The sequence below is a fragment of the Pollachius pollachius genome, assembly GCF_949987615.1.
Source record: "Pollachius pollachius genome assembly, chromosome: 2".
In the NCBI taxonomy this organism is placed as follows: Eukaryota; Metazoa; Chordata; class Actinopteri; order Gadiformes; family Gadidae; genus Pollachius; species Pollachius pollachius.
In genome coordinates, this window is record NC_136935.1 from 44,792,952 (window position 1) to 44,808,023 (window position 15,072).

General features: G+C 44.7%; 1 protein-coding gene across 1 annotated transcript; it reads right to left on the reverse strand.

The window, feature by feature from the left end:
- Window positions 1-163: 163 nt before the first annotated feature.
- Window positions 164-12,769, reverse strand: LOC307070979 (calpain-2 catalytic subunit-like). Its single transcript, XM_079729798.1, has 21 exons — window positions 12,318-12,769; window positions 11,762-11,831; window positions 10,764-10,885; window positions 9,910-10,043; window positions 9,299-9,467; window positions 8,468-8,551; window positions 8,301-8,386; window positions 7,950-8,024; window positions 7,224-7,384; window positions 6,384-6,553; window positions 6,219-6,230; window positions 5,123-5,334; window positions 4,984-5,020; window positions 4,633-4,698; window positions 4,356-4,413; window positions 4,048-4,112; window positions 3,725-3,793; window positions 1,576-1,654; window positions 1,330-1,446; window positions 778-836; window positions 164-534 (listed from the first exon to the last, which is right to left on the reverse strand). The coding sequence occupies exons 1-21, from the start codon at window positions 12,552-12,554 to the stop codon at window positions 511-513; spliced, it is 2,106 nt and encodes a 701-aa protein (XP_079585924.1). The 5' UTR covers window positions 12,555-12,769; the 3' UTR covers window positions 164-510.
- Between the last annotated feature and the right edge of the window lie 2,303 nt (window positions 12,770-15,072).

Genomic DNA, 15,072 nt, shown 5'->3' on the forward strand with positions numbered 1-15,072 from the left:
CTCTTGACACACCTCCACCAAAAACACACCTCAACAGAGCTATTGAAGTACGACCAGTCTTCTAGGGGTTCTTGGGACATTGAGGTCAATGATTACTGTGTTTACTCCACCCTGCAGCTTACCATTTATAGTTATTTTTTTGTAAATAAAAACATGCTTCTGTGCCGACGGTTTTTAATTGTAATGGATCCAGATTAAGTGTGACACCTTGGTTTGCAAAGTTAAATTCAAATCGATACATGATTCTATATCCAACCACTTCTAACTAAAGTTCTGTATATATTAGTTAATATGTCTAAGTCTGATTATACAGACGGCTATGCTACTGAGAAAGACCTGCGTAGACAGCAGGGTGCCAGTTGGCCCCCAGGGGGCAGTACCACATCCGACCAGGGTGACTGTTGACCACCAGGAGGCAGTACCGCGTCAGACCAGGGTGACTGTTGACCACCAGGAGGCAGTACCGCGTCAGACCAGGGTGACTGTTGACCACCAGGAGGCAGTACCGCGTCAGACCAGAGTCAGGTTCAGCCACTGGAGAGAGGAGCCCAACTCACATTACTTACAGACATAGGGAGATATAGTATGACACATATAGTATTAGAGTATGATGCAGACAGTGACATATAGTATTAGATGTAGAATAAGAGTTAGTATAGCATTAAACTGAGATGTAGTATAAGAGTGAGCATAGTATTAGACTGAGATATAGAGAGAGTGAGACAGACAGGGATTGATCGTGATCAACTTATATACTATTGATATAATCTGATGTACCTTTATAAGATTCAGTTCCACAGTTCCTGTCCCGTCATTGTCAATGGCGTTGAATGTGTCTGTGGGGAAAGGAAGTTCAATCATGAGGATGCATGTCCCTTATTTACATACCGGCCATCTTGGATCTAAGTGCTAGCTGCCATTTCATGAGTGGTTCCATTGGTCTGAACGTCGACCCTCGGAGGCTGAGCAGGTCAATGATAATGCTCACTGCTGAGGTGGATATCACCCACAATATATTGCTGTTGTACATTTGATGCAGGAAAATCCACCCATGGTTGGGTGGCAGTAAAACTCTGGTAGCTTACCACCGGTGAGAGGATCCATTTAGCAATATGAGTTTCTCAATCAAGACCTTTTGCAAGGACATGTCGTGCATACACAAGTGCTATGGCTCTTAGTATGAGGTATTTCTGAGGATTAAGCAGGGCAGCCTAAGGTGGGCCATGATGGGGCTCTGTAACAGCGTCGCAGCGTTACACAACACCCGAGGATTGAGGGGCTACTGTTGAAGCCCTGGTCTGGACTGGTTTCACCGATGGCGATACGTACTGAACATGCTCTCCAGGCGAATCAGGCAGCACACAAAGTTATCAAAGTCCACGGTGAGGTCCGAATCACTGTAGCGAGCCACCAGGATCTGGTTCAGAGAGTTGTCCAGACGGAAGCCTGCCGGAACACACGTGGAGAGGCGGATCAGGTGGGACTAAGGGAACGCTACTGTAGCCTAGCCCAGGTTTAAGGGTGCTCATCCATCCCTTGTGAAACACAGATGGGAAAGACGGATGTGTTTCTTACCTGCTTCTTCCACCGCCATTCTCATCTCGGTGGAGCTCATGCAGCCAGACTTATCCACGTCCTTCTCCCGGTAGATATTCTACAATACACCACAACTAGTTAACACCTGGTTAACATCCGGTATCCACGTCCTTCTGCCGGTAGATATTCTACAATACACCACAACTAGTTAACACCTGGTTAACATCTAGTATCCACCTCCTTCTCCCGGTAGATATTCTAAAATACACCACAACTAGTTAACACCTGGTTAAAATCTAGTATCCACCTCCTTCTCCCTGGCACTTCTATGAGGTGACACATTTTGTACTAAACTCACCTTTATGTTGTGTACTGACCGATATGGATTTAGATCTGGACTTATAAAGTATTAGAGTATGATATAGAAGACATAGTGAGATACAGTATTAGAGATATAGTATAATAGTGTATAGTTTATTATTAGACTGAGCTTTATTATAAGAGTGAGTATATTATTAGAATGAGCTATAGTATAAGAGTGAGTATAGTATTAGACTGGGCTATAGTATAAGTATATTATTAGACTGAGATATGGGATAAGAGTGAGTCTAGTATTAGACTGAGATATGAAATAAAAGTGAGTATAGTATTAGAGTAAGATATGGGATAAGAGTGATCATAGTATAAGACTGAGATCTGGTATAAGAGTGAGTAAAGTATTAGACTGATATAGTTAAAGAGTGAGTTTAGTATTGGACTGAGATATGGTATTAGAGGGAGTATAGTATTAGACGGAGATAGTTAAAGAGTGAGTATAGTATTTGACTGAGATATGGTATCAGAGTGAATATAGTATAAGACTGAGACATGGATATAGAGTTATATAGTATAAGAGTGAGATATAGTGATAGAGTATTATAATCTATGTTCCAAGAGACCAAAGTGTTATATTGTTTATATAGTCCTATACAGTGGAACACTATATGCATTATGAATGCTCATTGGCAGACACTATCATTTTGCCAAACATATATTGGTAACAGATGTTTAAGTGAAACCAGGAGAAATGGTTATGGTTGTTAACCATAACCATGGTTGGTGATCACCCAGACCAGTATTCTTCTGTAACGAGTTACATTTAGTCTTTAAGCAGATGCTTTTATCATAAAACCATATACTGTACCACAAACAAGTCTATACAAATATCCTTCCATCCATCCATTAGGACCCCAGCCAAGGTGAATCCTGAACGATCAATACACTTCCCCCTACCATTAAGCACCCTCTGATGGTCTGCCTAATGCACTATTTAGTCATTTATCAGAAGCTTTCATCCAGGGGAATTCAGATCTACATCATTAAGGAGCTGGTAGGAACTAGGTAAGACAGTACAGTACAGAGAGGTCATTAAGGAGCATGTGGGGGTTAGACAGTACAGAGACAGTTCAATAAGGAGCAGGTGTGGGTTAGACAGTACATAGACGGGTCATTAAGGAGCAGGTAGGGGTTAGACAGTACAGAGACGGGTCATGAAGGAGCAGGTAGGGGTTAGACAGTACAGAGACGGGTCATGAAGGAGCAGGTAGGGGTGAGACAGTACAGAGACAGATCATTAAGGAGCAGGTAGGGGTTGGACAGTACATAGACAGGTCATTAAGGAGCATGTGGGGGTGAGACAGTACAGAGACGTGTCATTAAGGAGCAGGCAGGGGTTAGACAGTACAGCGACCGGTCATTAAGGAGCAGGTTGGCATTAGAGAGTACAGAGACAGGTCATTATGCATGCATGCAGTCACATTTTACATGTCAGCTGTGGTACACATTGGACTAAACTTAACGAGATCCAACAACTGCGAAACAACTAGTTTGTGTGTATTCAATAATTATAAAAAAATGTAGTTGGCGAATATAATTTTACAAAGCACCAAAAGTACCAAATAGTTGTGGATGTGGTACACGCAATGTGAGTAGTCTGCTTGGGTTACAAATAAAAAGGTCCATATCAGGGGGCATCCCGTGCTAGGATTCCTACAAGTAGAATACCCACATCGGGGATGGAACCCTGACCATATCAGCTTGGAGCCCAACAGCAGAACTATGAGACCATCCTGCCATCTCCTCTCGGTAACATCCAGTCAAAACACAACACCACAACGCATCCTGGTAAAACATACTCGCAGATACTCACCAGGTGGTTCTCAATCTTGGTCCACAGAATCTTGAACTCCACCAGACCCAGGCGACCGCTGCCGTCTTTCTGCAGAAACATCTAGGAAACCAACACCGACAAAACTAACCTGCTGCAGACCTAGTAACTAGACCCACCAGCTAGTCACTAGCCCAGTTAACCAGTAACTAGACCCACTAGCTAGTAACTAGTCCAGTTAACCAGTAGCCTGACCTAGTAACTAAACCATCTAGCGAGTAGTTAGCCCAGGTAACCAGTGACCTGTCCTAGTAACAAAGAGTCCTAACATAGAGATAAGATTGTAGATAGTTGATGAAGGATACGTCTAGAAGGTTGACCATGTTGCGACAGGTGTCCAAACTGAAGCCGCTGGTCTTGATGTCCGAACCTGGAACAACCAACAGGTAGGGGTTAGACAGTACAAAGACAGGTCATTAAGGAGCAGGAATGGGTTAGACAGTACGGAGACAGGTCATGAAGAAGCAGGTAGGGGTAAGACAGTACAGAGATGGGTCATTAAGGAACATGAAGGGGTTAGGCAGTACAGAGACAGGTCAATAAGGAACAGGTAGGGGTTAACAGTACCGAGACTTTACTGATGGGTTCGGGTTAGTAAACAGTGTTAACTTACGTTGGGTCACCACTCTGTTAAGGATTTTCTTCAGCTCAAAGGCGGAGATCTCGCTGTCCTAGACAAGAGGAGACCCAAGGTCACACGTCGTACCGTGTGTGTGTGTGTGTGTGTGTGTGTGTGTGTGTGTGTGTGTGTGTGTGTGTGTGTGTGTGTGTGTGTGTGTGTGTGTGTGTGTGTGTGTGTGTGTGTGTGTGTGTGTGTGTGTGTGTGTGTGCGTGCGTGCGTGCGTGCGTGCGTGCGTGTGTGTGTGTGTCTGTGTGTGTGTGGCACTCACCTCTCCTGCTAGTTGTCCAAACAGAGATCTGAAGCGTTCTCCAACATCATCTTCATCAATGTCCACCTGGTTTAAACAGATCATTCTTTATCGTCATCACTCAACATTTGAGGCCAACCACCAGGTGTGTTGTGACGTTTGTCAAAGCAGACGACCGAAGGCTGGTTACGCCATTGACTACTACTTTGAACCAGAAGTTCTTAAACTCCTTCATGCTTTGTCTGAATACTACTACCAGCACCACCATCTCCATAAGCAGCAGTGCACAAAATAATCTAGATTCAGCAATATCACCATCTTCTCATCTGCGCGGTAGTGAATAATGAAAAACAAACCCCCACACCCACCCACCTGTTTCACGTTACATTCCACCGGGTCGTCCAGCTCTCTGCAGGAGAACACACGTACTTTAAGCTCCTCGCCGCTTCATCAACAATAACAAACAGGAGATTTACGAATACTTTGTCTGACTTTGTCCAACAACACCTACTGGAACTCGACCTGCTTCTCAGAGAACACCCGGACACAGAAGTCTCCGTTCTTGTTGGGTTCGAAGGTGGAGGGGAGGATCAGGTACTCCCCGGGGGGCATCAGGAAGCGGCTGCACACCTCCCGCAGGTTGACAAAGGTCTCGGAGCGCGCCGCCGCCGCATGACGCAGGAAGAAGTTCTTGTTCAGATGAATGTTCCTCTGGCCGGAGAACTGGAGAGGAGAGTTATCCATCACCAATAGCCTCGTAGAACCGCATGACGACAGCTCATAAGCCTTTGTATTGACCCGCGCTGTAGCCCAGAGGCTAGAGCCTGGGAGCTATTTCAAAGAGTTTAGAGCCTAAAGGCTTGATCCTGGAGTTTAGAGCCTGAAGGCTAGATCCTGGAGTTTAGAGCCTGGAGGCTAGAGCCTGGGGGAAACTTCCTGGAGTTTAGAGGCTAGAGCCTGAGGGCTACATCCTGGAGTTTAGAGCCAGGAGTTTAGAGCCTGGAGGTTAGAGCCTGGAGATTAGAGCTCAGAGGCTAGAGCCCGGAGCCTGAGCCTGGAGGCTAGAGCCTGGAGTTTAAAGCCTGGAGGCTAGAGCCCGGGGCCTGGAGGCTAAAGCCTTGGAGCTAGAGCCTACATCCTGGAGTTTAGAGCTTGGAGGATAGAGCCTTGGAGCTAGAGCCTGAGAGCTACAGCAAGGGGTTGGAGTTTATAGGGTTTGGAGCCTTGCAGCAAGAGGCTGGACACCAGTCCACTGCCACTGTCCGCCGGCCGTCTGTTTTGCATGGGAGCTGCTCATTGCATTTGATTTGTTTCACCTCTCCCTACCCGATAAATTTTATTTGCAGAGCAGCCAGTCTACTTCATTCAACTACTCCACCCTTTTGTTTGAGTATAAAGAAGTTAGTCACCTCACAGGTCTCTGTGATAAGCACAAAGATAGATAAGGTAAGGTAATCCATTCAAATGGATTTAACTGATCTATCAAACCCAATCCCTAGGGTAGGTTTAATGTTGTCGTGCCTGTAGCCAGCCAATCTGATTCATCTTAAAGTCAAGTGTTCCAAAGTCCATCCAATCGGAGGCCAGGAAAGACGGGTGTCACATACCTCCTCAGGAACCTGGAAGACACAACAGGAGACAAGATATCAGAGAACATCCTAGACCACATAGACTTCATCAGAGGGCTGATAGACCTCGTAGTACTGTACTTAGTGTATAACATGTTTACTGTGATACAGACAGCTTCCTGCAGTAACCATCTACATATATACCTCATAGATGGCGAAGCCCATGGTATGCATGTCTTCTCCAACCTTCCTCAACTTCCTACGGTTCTTCTGGATCAGCCCGACCACCATACTACAGCCCTCCTCTCCGTCCTCGGGATCGTCATCCTCCTCATCCAGCTTGATCACAAATTGGGGGTTTGTCCAGAAGGTGTCTGGAACCCACGATAAACAAGATCAGAACTGAGGACCTGGTGTCTGGGGTTCCAGAGCTTAACTGAGGTGCCATGTCCAGCTTAATGTGGCTATGTATGGACAGGTATCAAAGACCAGTATACTATGTTAGGACAGGTATAGACCCGGTACACTAGGTATGGACATAAGACACCAGGTGTTCAGGGTTATATATGGACAGGTATAGACACCAGGTGTACAAGGCAATCTATTGACAGGTATAGAAGACAGATGTACTAGGCCATATATGGACAGGTAAAGAAGCCAGGTGTACTAGGCCATATATGGACAGGTAAAGAAGCCAGGTGTATAAGGCAATATATGGACAGGTATAGAAGCGAGGTGTACTAGGTTATATATGGACAGGTATAGAAGCGAGGTGTACTAGGTTATATATGGACAGGTATAGAAGCCAGGTGTACAAGGTTATATATGGACGGGTTTGGAGCCAGTTGTACTAGGCAATATATGGACAGGTATAGGAGCGAGGTGTACTAGGTTATATATGGACAGGTATAGACGCCAGGTGTACAAGGAAATATATGGACAGGTATAGAAGCAAGCTGTACTAGGTTATATATGGACAGGTATAGATGCCAGGTGTAGGCAGGTGTGGTGGGCGGACGTCGAAGGCAGGTAAAAGAGGCATACGGGGGTAGTTGCGGCAGCCTCCTGCAGTGGAGCCTCTCCTCCAGTTGCCGTTGTACATGGACAGAGCCCACTTGGTGATGGAATCATCAGAGAGCGCGTCAGGAGTCAGGTTACAGATCTCCAGCCTTGAGTAGTGGCGCAGGAAGTCTGTGAAGGACATCCTGCAGGATGGACAGCAAGGTGAGAGGACAAGTCAGCGGCTTTTGTCACAACATGGATGTGACTGCAGAGGGGGTAAGGGAGCAGCTAAACCATGTTCTTTGATGAGAAAAATAGAACGATTTAAATTGGTCATTTGCATTACTTTGAAATTGTAACAAAATGCAAGTGCATGTTATTCACTTTGGGGAGTATACTGAAACGGATTGAAAAACTTTAGTTTACTCATTTTTAAATTTTTATGCCCTTAAATAATCTTGCCCTTTTTGGGGTATTGTTGATGCCCTCACTGTAAGGGGCCTCAAGAATAGACAAAAAACAAAAGCAACTGCTATATAAATGCAACGTTAAAGATTCATTCATGGCCATATTTGGCAGCAATTTGGCAACTATCCGAGGCGGCTTCAAGCTCTTGAGCCTCTGTTGCTCTCGTTTCGGGAGTCTCTGTCTTAGATCGCAGACTGTGTACTGCACTTTTTACAAAGGCTGTCATCTGACAGTTGTTAACACATCCTAAGACTGTTGCGTAGTGTACATGTGTAGTGTAGTGTGCATAATGCTTCTTACCAGAACTCACCGTCCTCGGCGCGATGACTCAGTCGTTCGCGGTCGTCGTCGTTGACCTGACGCCACTGCATGGAACTGGTATCACGAGACACAGAAAACGCCATCAGCCTCCATCATGCCATAACCTTACGCTATTCAAGATCCTATCAGGCTCCGCTTAGGGGTCAGGTTGAGTAGACCGAGGCCCCGGTCTACTCAACCTGACCCCAGGGGTTAGGGGTTAAGGGTTAAGGTCAGGGGTTAAGGGTCAGGTAAGACACTGACTTGTCACTCCAGGCCCTGGTTTACTCCACCTGACCCCAGGGATTAGGAGTTTGGTTCAGGGGTTAAAGGTTATTGTAAGGTTCTGACTTGTCGCTCCAGTTCCCGGTCCACTCCACCTGACCCCAGGGGTTCCTGATCCGGACCAGCTTCTCCATGTCACCACGGTACTCCACCTGCGGCCAATCAAAACACAGCTCTCATCTGCCTGATCTTCCCTGTCCCTCGGCCTTGTCCAGTAGGAAGTTTCCTCTCACCTGCTCCGCTCCAGTCAGCGAGTAGGCGTGGCCTTTCACCAGCTTCTGGTATGTCACAGCCTCAGAGTCAGATGAGCTGGTAATCTATACGAGTCAAAACAATACAGGTTACCCCACCTCTACTCCAGCTCATATATCAAGCACATATAACCAGTTATACACAGTAGAGGTTGTTATATAACCAGTAGAGGTGAGTTATACTAGCCAGCAGAGGAAAGTTATATTAACCAGTAAATTTTAGCTAATTGTTAGACGGGTTAGTATACTGGATATATTACAGAGAAGGCTAGTTATATGAATCTTTAGGTTAGTTATATTAACCAGTATCATTTGGTTTACCAGTAGACAAATAAGTTATATTAACAAGTATCGCTGAGTTAACCAGTAGATAGGTTAGTTATACTAACCATTGGAGTTAGCTCTATTAAACAGCAAGTTAGTCACATTAACCAGCATCGCTGAGTTAACCAGTAGATAGGTTAGTTATACTAACCATTGGAGTTAGTTCTATTAAACAGCAAGTTAGTCACATTAACCAGTATCGCTGAGTTAACCAGTAGATAGGTTAGTTATACTAACCATTGGAGTTAGTTCTATTAAACAGCAAGTTAGTCACATTAACCAGTATCGCTGAGTTAACCAGTAGATAGGTTAGTTATACTAACCATTGGAGTTAGTTCTATTAAACAGCAAGTTAGTCACATTAACCAATATCGCTGAGTTAACCAGTAGATAGGTTAGTTATACTACTAACTGGTTAATGTGTAAGTTAGTCACATTAGCTTCGCTATAGTAACCCGTGGGACGGTTGTCCTACAGCTCCAGACTCACGTCGATGGAGCAGCCCATGAGCGACCCCCTGCGCAGGGCCTTCTGGATGATGTGGAAGAGGTTGGGGCTGGGCCTGAGCAGCTCATGGACCTCCGCGATGCCGCCGGTGAAGTCCTCAAAGCCCTCCGTGGTGGAGCCCCCAGAGAGGGCCTCATAGCAGCCATTCACCCTGCACACACACACACACACACACACACACACACACACACACACACACACACAGGTTATCACAGTTATGTTTTGTGTTTTGTGTTGCCAGATGGTGTGAAGCATAACTTCCTTGAAGATTGGCCCTCAGGTAAAAAAGATCAAACCGATCATATCACAATAGGGGAGACATCGCTACAACACGGGATAGACTGTAGAGGGAACTGGTTCTAAATTCAGGGCAGCCCAGAGAGCATACAGCAGGCTGACACCCTGGAACCTGTTCTACCGGCTGAGATCATACGGGGAGGAGACCAACTAATACTGCCAACCTTCTAGAGACACGCCTCCAGAGAGACAGGCACAGACAGACAGGCAGTAAAGACAGGAAGACAGAGACGGACAAGCAGGCAGTAACAGACAGGCAGGCAGGCAGTAACAGACAGACAGACAGACACCCTTACTTGGCATAGGCCTTCTCCAACAGAGCGCTCCAGAATTCACGCCCCTCAGCAGAATGGACGAATAGCAACTCTCCATCTTTGACTGGCAGGCGGTCGTCAATGACAACGTCCACCCACTCGCCGTACTGCCAGAACTATGGACACACACAAGGGGTTCGGGTTAAGTGTGTTCCTAGTGTATTCCTAGTATTCTTATTGTATTCCTACAGTAATATTCCTGGTATATTTAGTGTATTCCTAGTATTCTTAGTATATTCCTACAGTAATATTCCTGGCATTCAAAGTGCATTCCTAGTATTCTTAGTGTATTCCTACAGTAATATTCCTGGTATTCTTAAGGTATTCCCACCCCAGAAATATTCCTAGTATTAATCCTAGTGTAATCCTGTGTAATCCTATTGTTGCTACTGAATTCCTACAGCATTATTCCTAGTGTTCCTAGTATATTCTTACAATTATATTCATAGTGCTTTAAGTGTATTCCTGCAGTTATATTCCTAGTATTCTTCGTGTATTTCAAGGGTTTTCCTACAGTAATGTATTCCTACCAATGTAATCCTAGTGTTGCTACTGTATTCCGACAGCATTATTTGTGTATTCCTTGTGTTACTTGTATAATCCTAGTGTTCCGAAGTGTATTCCCAGTGTCTTCCAGTTGTCACTAGTCTGTTTCTAGTGTTTCTATTATGTTCCTAGTGTAATATTCCTAGTGTTCGCATTCTGTTCAGAGTGTAATATTCTTAGTGTTCCTAATCTGTTCCCAGTGTAATATTCCTAGTGTTCCTAATCTGTTCCCAGTGTAATATTCATAGTGTTCATATTCTGTTTCTAGTGTAATATTCCTAGGGTTCTACCTGGAAGTGGAATATTCCAGCGTATTCTCCGTCCTCGAAGCTCTGTCCGTGAGGAACGACCCTCGCCAGAACCTCCTTGTTCAGCGTCAGCGAGGCGATGGCGGCCAGCAACCAGCAGTCACCTGTTACCAACGGCACGGTACACACGTACTAGTACTATGGTATACTGCCAATGCTGTAGTGGTACATATGGTTACTACGGTAACACTCCTATTAGGGCTAGGTGGTTAATCGAAATTCGATTTTGATTTTAGCATCAAACGATCACAAAATTATCATAATCGAGTTTTCAACTTTTAATTTTTTTTTTTAATTAGCTGGATACATATCTGTACATTATTTTAGATTTCTTTTGGACCATTTCGTGTACATTTTTGAGGCGACATTTCTAAGTTGTCAGTTACAAAGTGTTTTTGAGAGAGACATGCTGAATAAATACATCATGTTTTCAAACTCCGAAAATAATCGTTTGAATAATCGTGATTTCAATATTGACCAAAATAATCGTGATTATGGTTTTTTCCATAATCGAGCAGCCCTAACTCCTGTTATACACCAGTGCTACTGTACATCGGTAGCACTATACTGTAAGAGTACTAGTTTGTCCCACACACAAAGGAAGCCTGAACACAAAGGACACCGGCTCCAAGCCCCACTTAGAAGTGTTGTGTGAGTGTTGTGTGTTCTATGACTGCTGAGGGTGTGCCGTGTGTGTGTACCTAGTGATTGCATGTATACACTGTGTGTGTCTATGCATCAAGTTTGTGTGTGTGTGTGAGTGTGTGTGTGCGTGTATCAAGCGTGTGTTTATATCAAGTGTGTGTGCGCGTGCATATCAAGTATGTGTATATCAAGTGAGTGTGTGTGTGTATTGTGTGTGTGTGTGTGTGTGTGTGTGTGTGTGTGTGTGTGTGTGTGTGTGTGTGTGTGTGTGTGTGTGTGTGTGTGTGTGTGTGTGTGTGTGTGTGTGCGTGTACGTGTGCGTGTATGGTGTGTACCTAGTCCTCCCTGACAGATGTCTGTCCTGGTCGCTCCCTCTGCAATGAACTGGGGATTGGAGGTCAGCTCCTAGACACAGGTAACAAGTAGCACATCACACACCAGGAGGGAAGTACATCATACACAAGGCAAACAGGAAATAGGAAAATAGGTGTTGCACAAAAACACACGCACACAAACAGCTTACACACAACCTAACCAACCAAACCAACCTAACAATTAAAACCCACACTGTAAGATAACTAGAACAACAGACCGGTAGACACGCAGAGGAACTAAACAACCAAGGACACACCTAACAGGTGATACTGCTGGTTCATCATATCAGACATCATCTAATAGAATAAGTCCCAACATTTGAATCGATCTATACAGACCTTGTTTATATATACGTATATACACGCACACGCACACAATAATAAATTATATTTATATATACACACGCATACAAGTTCAGGTCCATCCTTCCAGTCAAAAGAGTGGAGAAACGCGTTTAACAAGCAACACACCGAGTTGGATATTAATAATAAGAATACTTAATATTAGCATGTTTACCGTTGGTCTCATCCAGGTAACACCGCGGACTTTGGGTGACCTTGGTCCCAGATCTTTGAAGCCCAGAGCGGAGTAGGTGGCAGGGAAAGTCTCGTCCTCGAACAGCCTGCCGTAACCCAACCACTCTTCCCGCAGAGTGTCATAGTCCTGGCCCAGGTACCGGACCGCCTTGCTGATAGTCCCGATTCCGGACTTCAGATCGCGCTTGTGCTGCAGGGTTTCCGCGATGCCCGACATGTTGAGTTATTTTGGTTCGGATATCCTAACCTGTTCCGTCTCTTGACTTCTGCTCTGACTCTTTAGTTCTCTAGCAGCAACCTCTCCTCACTCCAACTGATGGAAGGTGTGGCAGCGTTCCACTTCTGGTTTTGATGACTAGTCTGTTTGTCGACTTTTAAACTCTTCCCAACGATCCTGTTGAGTCCGACAAGCTGCACAACCACATTGTAGGCTTGTTGGATATCAAGTAGCGGCGACGGCAGCGTTAGAGCGAATCCCCATTTTAGTTTTTCCATAAACACTTCTACGAGAGCATTCTAAATGAAAAAAAAAACAGGTTTTGTGGTTGTTAGGATTTTATATTATTTCACAATAAATAATATCAAACTTTTTATTAATGACAATAAAAAAAACATGAATCCGAGGATCTGAAAGGATGAATTCTGGGATGAGTTTACCACGTGACAGGCGGGCCCCAGGTGTCAGTTAATAGCCAGACACACCCACTGGAAACACAAACATACGCAATAAATACATAATAGCCACACACACACACATACACCACACAATAAATAAATAATTCACACATATACGCACACACACAATAAATAAATAACACACACACAATTCATAATTAATATACACACACATATACACAAATATTACAAACACACACACACACAAAATATGTATATACTCTTTATATATAATATAACTAGATGTTCATACTGTGGTAGGCCTATCTGGTGGAGAGCCAGTTACATGTCTAATTCCACTCTAGATGTTAATACTGTGGTAGGCCTACCTGCTGGAGAGCCAGTTACATGTCTCATATGAATTTACTAGATGTTAATACTGTGGTAGGCCTAACTGGTAAAGATCCAGGTCTGTGTATGTGTGTGCCTGTATGCAAGTATGTGTGCCCCTGTGTTTGTATGTGCGTGTGTGTGCTTGTGTGCGTGTGTATCTGCGTGTGCATGTGTGCGTGTTTATGTATCTCTGTGTGTGTATGTGTATGTATGTGCGTGTGTGTGCATGTTTATGTTTGTGTGTGTGCATGTGTGCATATGTGTAGGTGAGTTCCATCCCTCAGTGAGGATGGAGGGGCCAGGCAATCAGCTTCCCTCGAAGGAGAACAGAGGCCAGTAGAAACAGGGTGTTTCTGCTGTGTGTGTGTGTGTGTGTGTGTGTGTGTGTGTGTGTGTGTGTGTGTGTGTGTGTGTGTGTGTGTTGATGTAGGGATCTCATCTTCCACTCACATAAAGAGGGGGGGCGGGTTTCCCAAACGTGGCTTGGGTATACACTGCTATCAGGCTGACACACCTCATCAGCATGCTCAACAATGATGAGGCCACTGTAAGAGAGCGTGCCAGAGCTTCCCTCCTGCTGGACCTCAGGAAGAGGAAGGTCCCTCTGGCCAAAGCAGGCCAGGACAGCTTCCTAGGCATTAGGAGGAAAAGCAGCCGAAAAATGGACGCACAAGCTGCAGGCTTTGGAGTTCGGTCAGACTGGCTCGACCTAAATGACCTGTGCAGAAGAATGACAGTCAAACTGGAATAGACATAACACAACTCACACACAGCACCAAAGGCGTCTGATGCAGTTGTCAAAGACCCATCTGTAACAGCAGAGGCTACTGTATACCAAAACGAGGCACAACACACACTACAGAAAACAACAGTAAGGAGATTCCTTCTTAACATTAAACAGAGACCAAACAACACTGGACTGGACTTAGAATGCAGGGAAAGCTAGCATGCCTAGACTTTGCCGACCACTGCTTCACATTCCATGTAACCAAATGCTGCTGTTGGGAGGACATCCTTTGTTTCACTGCCAAAGCCAGACTGCAGCTACCTACCGAATACAATCTGGCATTACGGTACCCTGCACACCACCATCCACACTGTATAATGCACACAGACTCTGGCCATCAGCTTGAATCAGTTGCCCATATTGTAAATGGCTGTACTATGTACAAAGGACTTTATATTGCACGCCAGGACCGAATTGTCGATCTTATTTCCAGCACTGTTAAAGAAGTATTTCTAGAAAATGTGACCATGTACAAACATTCACGTATTATGCCAAAATGGTTCAGCAGCTATATTGATGTGTTTTGTAACATCCCAATTACCCTTGATGTTGTGTTTTTTTAACAGAGATAGAAGGGAAGTGCTGCTCGTTGAGATAGGATGTGTGTTTGATCTCTAGATGGAAATTTCTTTCAATGATAAAATCATTAAGTACCAGCCCATTCTGGAAATACATGGGACCTAGGCTATCAATGCAAGCTAATAGTGATTATTTTTGGCAACCTGGGGCAAGTCCACAACCGTGTTTTCAGTGGGTTAAGGCTGGCAGGGCTCTCCAGCAGAAAATCGGAACAATTAGCAAAGTTCTGCTCCATATCAGCAGTGATAGGCAGTCTGGCAGTGTGGCGCAGGAGATGTTTTTTGTACCCTTGAACAAAGACCTATCTCATCTCTGAAATTTTTGAATCCTGTCTCTTGTAATGTGGTTGGTGGATTCAAAT

What these genes read in the sequence shown, in the direction of transcription:
- LOC307070979 (XM_079729798.1), bottom strand. Translation starts at nt 12,554, where the DNA reads ATGTCGGGCATCGCGGAAACCCTGCAGCACAAGCGCGATCTGAAGTCC. An exon ending in TCATGGGCTGCTCCATCGAC is followed by an intron (nt 8,552 to 9,298) that starts GTGAGTCTGGAG and finishes TGACTCGTATAG; the next exon opens with ATTACCAGCTCATCTGACTC. An exon ending in ACCGGGAACTGGAGCGACAA is followed by an intron (nt 8,025 to 8,300) that starts GTCAGAACCTTA and finishes TCGTGATACCAG; the next exon opens with TTCCATGCAGTGGCGTCAGG.